At 42.5% G+C, this 16974-nt stretch overlaps 1 protein-coding gene across 1 annotated transcript; it reads right to left on the minus strand.

Moving 5' to 3' along the window:
- Window positions 1-357: 357 nt before the first annotated feature.
- On the minus strand, window positions 358-13401 carry CPHXL (cytoplasmic polyadenylated homeobox like). Its single transcript, XM_030819106.1, has 3 exons — window positions 13155-13401; window positions 4736-4929; window positions 358-1449 (listed from the first exon to the last, which is right to left on the minus strand). Exons 1-3 carry the CDS (start codon window positions 13180-13182, stop codon window positions 451-453), a joined length of 1221 nt encoding a protein of 406 aa, XP_030674966.1. The 5' UTR covers window positions 13183-13401; the 3' UTR covers window positions 358-450.
- Between the last annotated feature and the right edge of the window lie 3573 nt (window positions 13402-16974).

Below are 16974 nucleotides of genomic sequence, written 5' to 3' on the forward strand. Positions count from 1 at the left end.
CACTATGCCTGGCTAAATTTTTTATTTTATTTATTTTTATTTATTTTTATTTTTTGTAGAGATGGGACCTTCTAATATTGCCCTGGCTGGTCTCAAACTGCTGGGCTCAGTGATCCTCCTGCCTCAGCCTCCTGAGTAGCTGGGACCACAGGAGCACACCATCAAGCCCAGCTAATTTTTTTAAAAAGTTTTTTTTTATAGAGACAGGGACTCACCATGTTGCCCAGGCTTTTCTTGAACTCCTGGGCTCAGACAATGTCACCTGGCTTTTTTTTTTTTTCTTTCTTTCTTTCTTTTCTTAATGTGGAGGCTTCTGGTAAGGGCTCTGCTTTGCGCTACCGTGTAGGTGACTGTGGGCCTGACCCGCGACTGTGGTTCTCTGACACTTGGCACTACTTTGCAGAGCTGTATCCTTGGTTCCCTGCTGCAGACCCTTGTCCACTCCTCAACTTAAAGTTGCTGCATTTGGGTCCTGGGTTGCTCTGAAGCCCTTTCCTGCATATCTTGCCCCAGAGGCAGCAGGGGTGAGTCGGCAGCCATTTGGAGACACATGTGCTGCAGTTGAGAGCACAAGGGCTTTCCATTATTCTGAGGCAGTTGACTCTGCAGCTGTGACTGAACTGAGGGCCACTGCTTCCCTAGATCCCAAGGATCCAAGTCCATCGGGAGCTGTTCCTGGAACATCATCCCCTCTAAGTAATTCTGAGGCTGTTGGTGCTGCTGCAGGTGATACTGCCAATCATTCTGCTGCTGTTCTTGCAGCAGTGAGAGACAGAATGAGCAATGACAATGGTCTTTCTTCACCCCATATGCATCTTGAGCGTAATCCAAAAGGAAGGGACTTGCGTGCTGGCTTTGCCTGGTTTCAGTCCTTTCTCCGTGAAAATATGGCATAGAAGATGGGGGAGGATGAAGGCATTCTGCAGAGTTGTAGCTGAGAAAATGGTAGGCGGTAGAATACCCACTTCCAGAATGGTCACTTCCTGTGTGACCTCCATACTCCATAGCACAACCTGGATGCTTTACAGTGCCTGTGACCAGATAGGAGCTCTGGGAGGCCACCTGTTGACTGGGAATCCCTGGTTTCTCCAGAGAAGAGCACATGGAGCCCCTCTGTTGACTGGGAATCCCTGGTTTCTCCAGAGAAGAGTACATGGAGCCCACCTGTTGACTGGGAGTCTCTTGGTTCTCCAAAGAGAAGCAATTGTAGCCCATCTGTTGACTGGGAATCCTCTGTTTCTCCAGAGGGGAGCAACCAGCTCTTCTCATCAGAGCCCTCTGGGCACCAGAGAGGCTCTGCTTGGTGGCATAGTTGTGAGCTGCAGCCTGGGTCTCCTGGCAGCTTAAAAATGGATGGGCTTGGACTGGAAAATCATGCTTTTTCTGAAGAACAAATATTCTGTGTCTTTCTGCAGGTGGAAGTCTGGCTCTTTTATTCTGGAACCAATTCTAGAGAGAAAAGATAATATTGTTTTATCGACTCTACTTATCTGAATATATTCTTGTATGCATTCCTTAATGTAGGAGGATTTTTCTATTTAAGCCTCTTCCAAGCAGAGTCCCTGACTTGCCTGCTGACATTAAAGCATATAAATAATAAAGGCAATCTGTCCTAGGGGTACATGTGATAACACAGGTCATGCGTTGTGCATTTCTAGAACCATAACCTCCTTCACTGGAGACAGTGACACCATGGTTTACATGTGAACCTTGGCTTCCCAGAATCTCTCCCCAACATGTTTGTGACCCATTTGCAATGTTCTCCTGCTTATTCACTAAGAGACCCACTCTGTGCTACAGAAGAGGCTCCCAGCTGTCCCACCTAGTCATGCATTGTTCACACAACCCTGTTACTTTACTCATACTCTCCCGCTAAGGAGAATTAGTGGTGTATTTTCTGACATCCACATTTCTGTTCCTTTTCTTCACTTTTTTTTTTTTTGAGACAGAGTTTTGCTCTTGTTGCCATGGCTGGAGTGCAATGGTGGGATCTTGGCTCCCTACAACCTCTGCCTCCTGGGTTCAAGTGATTCTCCTACCTCAGCCTCCTGAGTAGCTGGAATTACAGGCGCACCACCATGTCTGGCTAATTTTTTGTATTTTTAGTAGAGACGGGGTTTCGCTATGTTGGCCAGGCTGGCCTTGAACTCCTGACCTCAGGTGATCTGCCTGCTTCAGCCTCCCGAAGTGCTGGGATTACAGGTGTGAGCCACCACATCTGGCCCCCATTTCTGTTTCTTATATGTACATAATTCTTACATGCATTGGTTCACGGGTTACAACTAAAGAGTGCAATTGTTTGAATAACTTCTTGACCATCTATTTGTTGTATGACTCTCTCAGGGAAAAAAAAACATTTTTCCTCTGCTCTCACATCATAACAATCAACAGAGAAAGGCTTGTGTGAGCAAATGTATTTTTCCACATACCAGGCAAACAGTCAGTTCTGCAGTGCACACCAGGTGGGTGTCCTTCAATTCAATTCTGACACTATGTACCTGGAAATACTATCAGATCCCACAGGTTGAGGGCTTAGTCCTGCAAGACTGCCCCTCCTTCAGATGCCAGTTGCAAGTCTGGGCTTCTGAAACTTTTGACTGACTGGCTTCAGGTCAGGGCTCCTGTTGGCCTCCTCTCTGGGTTTGATTAACATGCCAGAGTGGCTCACAGAACTAAGTGAAACACTTAGGTTTACCAGTTGATTAGAAAGGATATTACAAAGGATATAGATGAAGAGATGCATAGGGTGAGATATGGGGGAAGAGATGCAGAGCTTTCCTGCCCTCCCTGGATAAGCCACCTCCAGGAACTTCCACATGTTCAACTATCTGGACCCTCTTAAAACTCAGTGTCTTTGTTTTTTTTCTGGAGGCTTTATTGTATGGTCATGATTGATTAAGCCATTGGCTATTGATGATCAACTTAACCTTCAGCTCCACCTCCTCTCCAGAATTTGGAGGGTGGGGCTGAAAGTCTCAATTTTGTAATCCTGCCTAGATCTTTCCAGCTCTCATCCTGAAGCTACTAGGGGCTACCACTCATCAGTCAGCTCATTAGCAGACAACTCTGAGATTTATATCTTAGCTAAGTGCTCTCCCAACCCTTCAGAATTGCATATTCAACTGTTCACTTAGTGTTTCCACTTGGATGTTTATCTGACATATGAAACTTCATGTGTCCCAAATGTAAACTTTGATTTCTCTGACACACCTGTCCCTCCCTAGGTCCCCTCCTTAGTAAAAGGCAACTCTCATCTTCCACAGACTTAAGTCAAATGTCCAAGTAACCTTTGAGGCCACCTTACCTTTCACAGCATAACCCACACCTAGTAAACTTTGTCAGCTCCATCTCAAACATCTACAGTCTCATTAGTCCCATCCACCTGCACAGCTAGCAAGCTGGCCCAAACCACCGCCACCACCACTAACTACAGCAGCATCAACTCATCCACTGCTTCCAAATTTGCCTCACTGCAGTCTAGTTTTCACAATAGATACCCACTGTATTTTCACAAACATACATACATAATAATACTATTTTCCTATGTGATGAAATGCTATACACTGCTTAATTCTTTATATTTTTCTTTTCTTTTTCTTTTTTTTTTTTTGAGACAGAGTCTTGCTCTGTCACCCAGGCTGGAGTGCAGTTGGGGGATTTCTGCTCACTGCAGCCTCTGCCTCCTGGGTTCCAGCGATTCTCCTGCCTCAGCCTGCCAGGTAGCTGAGATTACAGGCACTCACTACCACTCCTGGCTAATTTTTGTATTTTTAGTAGAGATAGGGTTTCACCGTGTTGGTCAGGCTGGTCTCAAACTCCTGACCTCGTGATTCGCCCACCTTGGCCTCCCAAAGTGCTAGGATTACAGGCGTGAGCCACCGCAACAGGCCTATATTTTTCATATTGTCTGTGTGTGTACAATTTTCTCTCAAATTGGTTCTGGATACCAAGATCTGAGGATGTTTCTGTCCCTTACATAAAACTGTAGTATTTGCATATATGCTGGGCATGTCCTCTCATGTCCTTAAAACCACCTCTAGATTACTTACAAGACCTAATATATAATATAACACAAATGCTACATAAGTAGTTCTTATTCTGTATTGTTTTAAAATTTGTATTTTTTTTTAATTGTGCGGTGGTGGGATCAAAGCTGGGATTACAGGTGTGAGCCACTGGGCCCAGCCTATTTTCTTTTTTTAAATTTTCCAAATATTTTCCATTTGTGGTTAGTTAAATCCGTGCATGTGGAAACAGTGGATATGGAGGATTAATTGTATAGATGTATATATTTTAATTACTCTCTCTCATTTCTTTGAATTCTGTACCTTTTAATCTAATCTTCTGGTTTCTACCTCCATCTATACTCTATCAAACATCTACTTACTGCCCTTTAATTTTCTAGGAAATGGCTGGAGATGGTGGCTAACGCCTGTAATCCCAGCACTTTGGGAGGCCGAGACAGGTGCATTGCTTGACTCCAGGAGTTCAACACCAGCCTGGGCAACATGGTGAGACTCCCATCTTTACAAAAAATACAAAGCCGTGTGGTGGTGGGAGCTTGTAGTCCCCGCTACTAAGTGGGGAGCACTGAGGTTGGGGAGTCACCTGAGCCCAGGAAGTTGAGGCTGCAGTGAGCCGTGATCACTCCATTGCACTCCAGACTGGGCGACTGGAGTGAGACCTTTCCTAAAAAAAAAAAATCTAAGAAACATGCATATGAGGTTGAACTTACGTTTATTACATTAACTGGACAATCAAATTTTTTGGCCAGTGTTTTCCTAGTGGTGAAATCGGGATAACCATTCTCTCCAAATATTTCCTTAAGTTCCTGCAATAATTCTTCAGAAAATTTATGTCGGTGTTTTGTTTTTCTTTCTTTCTTTCTTTGTCTTTCTTCATTATGATGATCCTGTTCAGCTGGGAAACCTGACAAAAGTATAAGTAGCGAGAAGAGCATTGGAGAATATTGATAATAACCAGACCAAAGAAGAGTTCCCAGCAGTGTTAGCACCATTGATTCCCTCCCCTTCCCAAGATGAAATCCAGGCGTGACCTCATAGCTACCCACAATAATAAAATTACAAATGAAAGCAGGAATTGGCTAATTCTAGGCCTATGGGCCAGATCCAGCCAGTTGCCTGTTTTTGTAAATAGAGTTTTATCGAAACACCAGTCACATTCATTCACTTATGCATTGTCTATGGCTGTTTTCAAGCCACAATAGCAGACTTAGTAGTTGAGGCTCCAATGTGTCTAGGGTCCACACAGCCTAACATATTTACTATCTGGGTTTGAGAATTTATATTTACAATTGGAACTAATTGCAGAAGAATATTTTATTATTTCATCACTGTAACGTACAACAGGAAAAACTGATCTATACTGATTGGAAGGCAGGATATGAGCTACTGAGGGAAAGGAATCGGAAGGGAGAGAACAGAGGCTTCTGGGTGCCACTAAATTCTCTTTATGTGAGTGCTGAGTTCCATGAGTGTAGTTGGTTTGTGAACATTCGTTAAATTAAACATGTATAAATATTTGCTATTTTTGGCATGCACAGTATATTTCAATTAAATCTTTCTTTCGAGCCAAGATGGCCAAATAGGAACAGCTCCAGTCTACAGCTCCCAGCGTGAGCAACACAGAAGACGGGTGATTTCTACATTTCCAACTGAGGTACCGGGTTCATCTCACTGGGGAGTGTTGGAAAGTGGGTACAGGACAGTGGGTGCAGCGCACTGAGCGTGAGCCGAAGCAGGGCGAGGCATCACCTCACCCAGGGAAGCGCAAGGGGTCAGGGAATTCCCTTTCCTAGTCAAAGAAAGGGGTGACAGATGGCACCTGGAAAATCGAGTCACTCCCACCCTAATACTGCACTTTTCCAACATTCTTAGCAGACGGCACACCAGGAGATTATATCCCACGCCTGGCTCAGAGGGTCCTACACCCACAGAGCCTCTCTCATTGCTAGCACAGCCATCTGAGATCAAACAGCAAGGCAGCAGCCAGGCTGGGGGAGGGGCGCCCACCATTACCAAGGCTTGAGTAGGTAAACAAAGTGGCTGAGAAGCTGGAACTGGGTGGAGCCCACCGCAGCTCAAGGAGGCCTGCCTGCCTCTCTAGAATCCACCTCTGGGGGCAGGGCACAGCCAAACAAAAGGCAGCAGAATCCTCTGAAGACTTAAATGTGTCTGTCTGACAGCTTTGAAGAGAGTAGTGGTTCTCCCAGCACGCAGCTGGAGATCTGAGAATGGACAGACTGCCTCCTCAAGTGGGTCACTGACCCCCAAGTAGCCTAACTGGGAGACACCCCCAAGTAGGGGCAGACTGACACCTCACACAGCCAGGTACTCCTCTGAGACAAAACTTCCAGAGGAACGATCAGGCAGCAACATTTGCTGCTCACCAATATCCACTGTTCTGCAGCCTCTGCTGCTGATACTCAGGCAAACAGGGTCTGGAGTGGACCTCTGGCAAACTCCAACAGACCTGCAGCTGATGGTCCTGACTGGTAGAAGGAAAACTAACAAACAGAAAGGACATCCACACCAAAACCCCATCTGTACGTCACCATCATCAAAGACCAAAGGTAGATAAAACCACAAAGATGGGCAAAAAACAGAGCAGGAAAACTGGAAACTCAAAAACAGAGCGCTTTTCCTCCTCCAAAGGAATGCAGCTCCTCAACAGCAATGGAACAAAGCTGGACAGAGAATGACTTTGACGAGTTGAGACAAGAAGGCTTCAGGCGATCAAACAACTCTGAGCTAAAGGAGGAAGTTCGAACCCATGGCAAAGAAATTAAAAACCTTGAAAAAAAAATTAGACGAATGGCTAACTAGAATAACCAATGCAGAAGTCCTTAAAGGACCTGATGGAGCTGAAAACCATGGCATGAGAACAACGTGACGAATGCACAAGTCTCAGTAGCCGATTCGATCAACTGGAAGAAAGGGTATCACTGATGGAAGATCAAATGAATGAAATGAAACGAGAAGAGAACTTTAGAGAAAAAAGAATAAAAAGAATGAACAAAGCCTCCAAGAAATATGGGACTGTGTGAAAAGACCAAATCTACATCTGACTGGTGTACCTGAAAGTGATGGGGAGAATGGAACCCAGTTGGAAAACACTCTGCAGGATATTATCCAGGAGAACTTCCCCAATCTAGCAAGGCAGGCCAACATTCAAATTCAGGAAATACAGAGAATGCCACAAAGATACTCCTCAAGAAGAGCAACTCCGAGACACATAATTGTCAGATTCATCAAAGTTGAAATGAAGGAAAAAATGTTAAGGGCAGCCAGAGAGAAAGGTCGGGTTACCCACAAAGGGAAGCCCATCAGACTAACAGCTGATCTCTTGGCAGGAACTCTACAAGCCAGAAGAGAGTGGGGGCCAATATTAAACATTCTTAAAGAAAAGAATTTTCAACCCAGAATTTCATATCCAGCCAAACTAAGCTTCATAAGTGAAGGAGAAATAAAATCCTTCACAGACAAGCAAATGCTGAGAGGTTTTGTCACCACCAGGCCTGCCCTACAAGAGCTCCTGAAGGAAGCACTAAACATGGAAAGGAACAACCAGTACCAGCCACTGCAAAAACATGCTAAATTGTTAAGACCATCGAGGCTAGGAAGAAACTGCATCAACCAATGAGCAAAATAACCAGCTAACATCATAATGACAGGATCAAATTCACACATAACAATAGTAACCTTAAATGTAAATGGGCTAAATGCTCCAATTAAAAGACACAGACTGGCAAATTGGATAAAGAGTCAAGACCTATCAGTGTGCTACAGTCAGGAAACTCATCTCACGTGCAGAGACAGACATAGGCTCAAAATAAAGGGATGGAGGAAGATCTACCAAGCAAATGGAAAACAAAAAAAGGCAGGGGTTGCAATCCTAGTCTCTGATAAAACAGACTTTCAACCAACAAAGATCAAAAGAGACAAAGAAGGCCGTTACATAATGGTAAAGGGATCAATTCAACAAGAAGGGCTAACTATCCTAAATATATATGCACCCAATACAGGAGCACCCAGATTCATAAGGAAAGTCCTTAGAGACCTACAAAGAGACTTAGACTCCCACACAATAATAATGGGAGACTTGAACACCCCACTGTCAACTTTAGACAGATCAACGAGACAGAAAGTTAACAAGGATATCCAGGAATTGAACTCAGCTCTGCACCAAGCGGACCTAATAGACATCTACAGAACTCTCCAACCCAAATCAACAGAATATACATTCTTCTCAGCACCACGCTGCACCTATTCCAAAATTGACCACATACTTGGAAGTAAAGCACTCCTCAGCAAATGTAAAAGAACAGAAATTATAACAAATTGTCTCTCAGACCACAGTGCAATCAAACTAGAACTCAGGATTAAGAAACTCACTCAAAACTGCTTGATTACATGGAAACTGAACAACCTGCTCCTGAATGACTACTGGGTACAAAACGAAATGAAGGCAGAAATAAAGATGTTCTTTGAAACCAATGAGAACAAAGACACAACATACCAGAATCCCTGGGACACATTCAAAGCAGTGTGTAGAGGGAAATTTATAGCACTAAATGCCCACAAGAGAAAGCAGAAAGATCTAAAATTGACACCCTAACGTCACAATTAAAAGAAGTAGAGAAGCAAGAGCAAACACATTCAAAAGCTAGCAGAAGGCAAGAATTAACTAAGATCAGAGCAGAACTGAAGGAAATAGAGACACAAAAAACCCTTCAAAAAATCAATGAATCTGGGAGCTGGTTTTTTGAAAAGATCAACAAAATTGATAGAACGCTAGCAAGACTAATGAAGAAAAGAAAGAAGAATCAAATAGATGCAATAAAAAATGAGAAAGGGGATATCAACACCAATCCCACAGAAATACAAACTACCATCAGAGAATGCTATAAACACCTCTATGCAAATAAGCTAGAAAATCTAGAAGAAATGGATGAATTCTTCGACACATACACCCTCCCAAGGCTAAACAAGGACGAAGTTGAATCTCTGAATAGACCAATAACAGCCTCTGAAATTGGGGCAATAATTAATAGCTTATCAACCATAAAAAGTCCAGGACCAGATAGATTCACAGCCGAATTCTACCAGAGGTACAAGGAAGAGCTGGTACCATTCCTTGTGAAACTATTCCAATGAATAAAAAAAGAGGGAATCCTCCCTAACTCATTTTATGAGGCCAGCATCCTCCTGATACCAAAGCCTGGCAGAGACACAACAAAAAAAGAGAATTTTAGACCAATATCCCTGATGAACATCAATGCAAAAGTCCTCAATAAAATATTAGCAAACCGAATCCAGCAGCACATCAAAAAGCTTATCCACCATGATCAAGTGGGCTTCATCCCTGGGATGCAAGGCTGCTTCAACATACACAAATCAATAAACGTAATCCAGCATATAAACAGAACCAACGACAAAAACCACATGATTATCTCAATAGATGCAGAAAAGGCCTTTGATAAAATTCAACAGCCCTTCATTCTAAAAACTCTCAACAAATTAGGTATTGATGGGACGTATCTCAAAATAATAGCTATCTATGACAAACCCACAGCCAATATCCTACTGAATGGGCAAAAACAGGAAGCATTCCCTTTGAAAACTGGCACAAGACAGGGATGCCTGCTCTCACCACTCCTATTCAACATAGTCTTGGAAGATCTGGCCAGGGCAATCAGGCAGGAGAAAGAAATAAAGGGTATTCAGTTAGGAAAAGAGGAAGTCAAATTGTCCCTGTTTGACATGATTGTATATCTAGAAAACCCCATCGTCTCAGCCCAAAATCTCCTTAAGCTGATAAGCAACCTCAGCAAAGTCTCAGGATAAAAAAATCAATGTGCAAAAATCACAATCATTCTTATACACCAGTAACAGACAGAGAGCCAAATCATGAGTGAACTCCCATTTACAATTGCTTCAAAGAGAATAAAATACCTAGGAATCCAACTTGCAAGGGATAGGAAGGACCTCTTGAAGGAGAACTACAAACCACTGCTCCATGAAATAAAAGAGGATACAAACAAATGGAAAAACATTCCATGCTCATGGGTAGGAAGAATCAATATCATGAAAATAGCTATACTGCCCAAGGTAATTTATAGATTCACTGCCATCCCCATCAAGCTACCAATGACTTTCTTCACAGAATTGGAAAAAACTACTTTAAAGGTCATATGGAACCAAAAAAGAGCCCGCATTGCCAATCAGTCCTAAGCCAAAAGAACAAACAAAGCTGGAGACATCACCCCACCTGACTTCAAACTATACTACAAGGCTACAGTGACCAAAACAGCATAGTACTGGTACCAAAACAGAGATATAGACCAATGGAACAGAACAGAGCCCTCAGAAATACTGCCGCATATCTACAACCATCTGATCTTTGACAAACTTGACAAAAACAAGAAATGGGGAAAGGATTCCTTATTTAATAAATGGTGCTGGGAAAACTGGCTAGCCATATGTAGAAAGCTGAAACTGGATCCCTTCCTTACACTTTATACTAAAATTAATTCAAGATGGATTAAAGACTTACATGTTAGACCTAAAACCATAAAAACCCTAGAAGAAAACCTAGGCATTACCATTCAGGATATAGGCATGGGCAAGGACTTCATGTCTAAAACACCAAAAGCAATGGCAACAAAACCTAAAATTGCCAAATGGGATCTAGTTAAACTAAAGAGCTTCTGCACAGGAAAAGAAACTACCATCAGAGTGAACAGGCAACCTACAGAATGGGAGAACATTTTTGCAATCTACTCATCGGACAAAGGGCTAATATCCAGAATCTACAATTAACTCAAACAAATTTACAAGAAAAAAACAAACAACCCCATCAACAAGTGGGCGAAGGACATGAACAGACACTTCTCAAAAAGAAGACATTTATGCAGCCAAAAGACACATGAAAAAATGCTCATCATCACTGGCCATCAGAGAAATGCAAATCAAAACCACAGTGAGATACCATCTCACACCAGTTAGAATGGCCATCATTAAAAAGTCAGGAAACAACAGGTGCTGGAGAGGATGTGGAGAAATAGGAACACTTTTACACTGTTGGTGGGACTGTAAACTAGTTCAACCATTGTGGAAGTCAGTGTAGCGATTCCTCAGGGATCTAGAACTAGAAAGACCATTTGATCCAGCCATCCCATTACTGAGTATATACCCAAAGGATTATAACTCATGCTGCTATAAAGACACATGCACATGTATGTTTATTGCAGCACTATTCACAATAGCAAAGACTTGGAACCAAGCCAAATGTGCAATAACAATAGACTGGATTAAGAAAATGTGGCACATATACACATGGAATACTATGCAGCCATAAAAAATGATGAGTTCATGTCCTTTGTAGGGACATGGATGAAGCTGGAAACCATCATTCTCAGCAAACTATCACAAGGACAAAAAACCAAACACTGCATGTTCTCACTCATAGATGGCAATTGAACAGTGAGAAGACATGGACACAGGAAGGGGAACATCACACAGCAGGGCCTGTTGTGGGGTGGGGGGAGGGGGGAGGGATAGCATTAGAAGATATGCTTAATGTTAAATGACGAGTTAATGGGTACAGCACACCCATATGGCACATGTATACATATGTGACTAACCTGCACGTTGTGCACATGTACCGTAAAACTTAAAGTATAATAAAAAAAACTTTCTTTTTTTCTTTATTTTTGAGACAGAGTCTCCCTCTGTCGCCTAGGATGGAGTACAGTCGCGTGGTCTCAGCTCACTGAAATCTCTGCCTACTGGGTTCAAGAAGCCATTCTTGCACCTCAACATTTGGAGTAGCTGGGACAACACATATGCACCACCGTGCCTTCCTTTTTTTTTTTTTTTTTGAGACGGAGTCTCGCTCTGTAGCCCAGGCTGGAGTGCAGTGGCACGATCTGGGCTCACTGCAAGCTCCGCCTCCTGGGTTCACGCCATTCTCCTGCTTCAGCCTCCCAAGTAGCTGGGACTACAGGCGCCCGCCAGCAAGCCTGGCTAATTTTTTGTATTTTTAGTAGAGACAGGGTTTCACAGTGTTAGCCAGGATGGTCTCAATATCCTGACCTGGTGATCCACCCGCCTCGGCCTCACAAAGTGCTGGGATTACAGGAGTGAGCCACCGTGCCTGGCGTCTTTTTTTTTTCTTGTAGAGATAATACCTTGCTATGTTGCCTAGGCTGGTTTCAAACTCCTGGGCTCAATTGATCCCCCTGCTTTGGCCTCCTTGTTTTATTATTACTGTGTATTTTTACTTGAGGCATACAGCCAGTCATACTAAATTGGATAAACACTTAAATGTACATATTATAAAATTATAATCAATGACCTAAGTTTCCAAAGAAAGAATTTACTGAAAATGTACAAAATGGCTGGGCGCGGTGGCTCACGCCTGTAATCCCAGCACTTTGGGAGGCCAAGGCGGGCGGATCACAAGGTCAGGAGATCAAGACCATCTTGGCTAACACGGTGAAACCCCGTCTCTACTAAAAATACAAAAAATTAGCCGGGCGTGGTGGCGGGTGCCTGTACTCCCAGCTACTTGGGAGGCTGAGGCAGGAGAATGGCGTGAACCCAGGAGGCGGAGCTTGCAGTGAGCCAAGGCATTGCACTCCAGCCTGGGCGACAGAGTGAGATGCTGCCTCAAAAAAAACAAACAAACAAAAAAGAAAATGTACAAAATTACTAAAAGAGGAAGCAGTAGGGAGGAGGAAAATTAATAAAAATTAATGAAAGAGGTAAAACTCATGGAACAATTGAGAAGGTTACGAAAGATACACAAGAACTGGTACTTTGTAATGGAAAGTAATAAATCTTAATAAAATTCTATAGGATGCATTAGGTAGTTCATACATTCTTTTCTCCACTTGAAGTGTCAACTTTAGATAGATGACCCTTGTATGGGACTCACGGTTGCCATTTTATATTTGAAATTCAAGGGTCCAACTTCAAAGTACCCATGAATGCCCTAACACAATTTATCAGTGAAAAACAGCTGCTGCTCCAACAATCTGTACCTCTGTGTTTGTGCTTTAAACTTTGACACATTCTTGAGAAAAAGCAAGGCAAGTAGCATTATCAAAGAAAAAGCTGATGGGAACTTACCACCTGCAGTGCCGTCCAAATTCATCATGGGCAGAACACCTGGACTTCACCGAGATCAGCAGGCAACTGAGATCAGCAAGTAACTGAGCAGCTCCCAAAGACACAGACTTTATATAGGGTCAAGATGACCCGCCCCTTTCTTAAGTAGCTTTCAATTTAATCCCCTCATTAAATATTTAACACCTGTATAAAGAAACTTGAAGTAATTAGATTAAGTGGAAGTACAGATCGTAGTACTAGGTGATTTTGTCTCTTTAATAATACCTTTCCAAATATGATTCTTGTTTAATTATTTTGATTTGGCTACGTTAGTTTCTACATTATAAGAATGTCCTTACCTTACTTTGTATCTTTTGTTTTCCTCGGCTCTTCTGAAATCCACCTCTTTTCATCATTGCGATGGTGCTATCTCTGTGTCAACTTGGCTGTTTTACACTCTATTTTTTCAATAAAACATGAATCTAGGCGTTGCTGTGAAGGTATTTTGTAGGTGTGATTAGGTTATATAATCAGTTGGCTTTCAGTAAATGAGAATATTTTGGATAAACTGAGTGGGTTCAATTCAGTCAGTGAAAGGGCTTAAGAGCAAAGCTGAGGTTTTTCTGGAGGGAAGCGGGAAAACACATCTGGATGGGCGTGGTGTCTCGTGACTGTAATCCCTGCACTTTGAGAGGCTGAAGCAGGAGAATCACTTGAACCTTGGAGTTCAAGACCAGCCTGGGCAACACAATGAGACCTTATCTTATTTACATGGAAATTAAAAAAATTCCCACCCGTGCTCAGCTGCTGCCTCAGGCGTTTCTGACTGCTTTTCCAAAGGGCTTGCCCTAGAGACTTTATTCTTGCTTACTCAGCCCCTACAATTATAGAAGTGAGTTCTGTATTGCTATGATCTGAATGTTTATGTAGCCTCAAAATTCACAGGTCAATATCCTCCCCGCCAAGGTAATAGTGTTAGGAGATGGGGCCTTTAGGAAGTGATTGAGCCACGGGGGTGAAGTCCTCTTGAAAGGGATTAGTGCCTTTATCAAAGAGAGCAGAGAAGGGGAGGGAAGGGGGAGACCTCTGTGATCCTTCTGCCATGTGAGGTTAGAGTGAGAAGACGGCTGCCTAGGAGGAAATGGGCCCTCACCAGACGCCAAACCTGATTGTACTTCCCAATCTCCAGAACTGTGAGAAATAAATTTCTGTTGTTTATAAAGTAGCTGGTCTATAATATTTTGTTATAGCAGCCTAAATGGACTAAGGCACATATATGTCCCTCTATATATGTACGAGTATGTGTATGTATGTATGTGTATGTATTTATATACTTATAGTACAAACACACGCACATAAGTTTTATATAGCTCCCTAGTTCACTGTGGGATTTGACTTCAGAACACTACTGATTGTTTCTCTGATTGAACCCTGAATGATAAAGACCTTGGTATTGGAGGTGGTTCTGTAAGAACAGAACCTTACAGAGATATATACGTTTATAAATATACAACTAAAAATAGGTATATTTAAAGTTATATGCAGCTTCTATTTATATAAGGACTCCAGTTCCAGTGGTAAAGAGGGCACTGGTAGTCCATGGCGCAATGTGGCAAACATTGCCATTGGACAGCCCCAGCTGAGTGCCAAACTTAACCCACAGCAGCGACCAACACTGAGTGACCCTCTTAGAGTGCTAACATAGGGACAGATGAATTATGCTGGACCACTTCCTTTGTGGAAGGGTCACTGCATTGTTCTTATTGGAATAGATAATCTGGAGACAGATTTACCTTTCTTGCATGTAACACTTCATCAGAATTACTGTTGTGGACTTAGGAATGTCTCATTTATTCTCATAGCCTTGACTTTGATCAAGGAACTCGCTCCACAGCAAATAATGTGTGGTAATGGTTAGGAGCGGTGGCTCACGCCTGTAATCCCAGCACTTTGGGAGGCCAAGGCAGGTGGATCACCTATGGCCAGGAGTTTGAGACCGGCCTGGCCAACCTGGTGAAACCCCGTCTCTACTAAAAATACAAAAATTAGCCAGGTGTGGTAGCAGGTGCCTGTAATCCTAGCTACTCAGGAGGCTGAGGCAGGAGAATCACTTGAACCTGGGAGGCAGAGGTTGCAGTGAGCCAAGACGGCACCATTGCACTCCAGCCTGGGTGACAGAGCAAGACTCTGTCTCAAAAAAAAAAAAAAGTGTGGTAAAGACTCATAATCTTTACTCAGCAGTTCAATTGTTAAATATCTAAAGCAACAGCTATAATTAGGAGAAAACATTTTCAATGGCTAAATCACCCAGACAATGAAGCTACCTATTCAACTAATATTATCTGTATATCCCTGCATTTAAATAAGTGACAGCCCATGATCACAATTAATCAAATATTAATAGTATACTTCAATTTATACTGTTTTATATATGCTATGGGAATAAAATAATTGAAATTATAATCAAATTTATCTATTAGTTTTTAACCTTCTCTAGGAAATTTTTTTTTCTTCCCCAAATCATGAGAGCCTAAAAAAGAAAAATCATCATTTGTATTACTTTTTGCACAACAGGGAATCTTTAAAGTACAATCATGGTTTAGAAATGCATTGCTTTATAAGTGAAGTGTAGAACTTGGGGATGCTACATGCCATTCTATTTCTTGACAATGACACATATTATTTTACTGTCAAAAAAGGCAAGGATAGATCAGCCTCCTGAGTAGGTGGGACTACAGGCATGTGCCACCATACCCAGCTAATTTTTTTTTGTGTTTGTAGTAGAGACAGGGTTTCTCTATGTTGGCCAGGCTGGTCTTGAACTCCTGGCCTCAAATAATCTGCCCGCCTCAGCCTCCCCAAGTGCCAGGATTACAGATGTGAGCCATCACACCCAGCCATACCTTTATCATTTTTACTCCCAGATTAAGGCATAATTGACAAATAAAATTATATATGTATATGGCATACATGATGTTTTGATATATGTGTGTATTGTGAAATGATTTCAATCAAGCCAATTAACATATTGTCATCTCACATATTTGTCATTTTTTTTTGTGGTGGGAACATTTAAGATCTGGTCTCTTATCAATTTTTTTTTTTTTTTTTTTGAGATGGAGTCTTGCTCTGTCACCAGGCTGGAGTGCAGTGGTTTGATCTCATCTCACTGCAACCTCCGCCTCCCGGGTTCAAGTGATTCTCCTGCCTCAGCCTCCTGAGTAGCTGGGACAACAGTTGTGTGCCACTATACCTTGCTAATTTTTGTATTTTTAGTAGAGACGGAGCTTCACCATGTTGGTCAGGATAGTCTCGATCTCCTGACCTTGTGATCCGCCCACCTCGGCCTCTCAAAGTGCTGGGATTACAGGAGCAATTTTTAAGTAAACAATATATTATCATTAACCATGTGGTACAATAGGTCTCCAGAATTTATTCATCCAACTGAAACTTTATACCTTCCAAGTAACATCTCCCCATTCCTCCCACACCCCAGCCCCTGGCAACCATTGTTCTACTCCCTGCTCCTTTATTCTTTTTAGTTTTTTCTTTGTTTTTTTTTTTGAGATGGGGGTCTTGCTATATTGCCTGGGCTGGAGTACAGTGGCTATTCACAAGCACAAACATAGTTATCCCCCTGCTTCAGTAGCTGGGACTATAGGTGTGCACCACCACACCTGGCCATCCTTTTAAAATATGGAATTTCGATTGTTGTTTAAAGGGCACAATTGCATTTTATTTTGTTTTATTTTTGAGACGGAGTCTCACTCTACGCCTAGGCTGGAGTACAGTGGCGTGATCTCAGCTCACTGCAATCTCTGCTTCCTGGGTTCAAGCGATT

The sequence above is a fragment of the Nomascus leucogenys genome, chromosome 2 (assembly GCF_006542625.1).
Source record: "Nomascus leucogenys isolate Asia chromosome 2, Asia_NLE_v1, whole genome shotgun sequence".
NCBI lineage: Eukaryota > Metazoa > Chordata > Mammalia > Primates > Hylobatidae > Nomascus > Nomascus leucogenys.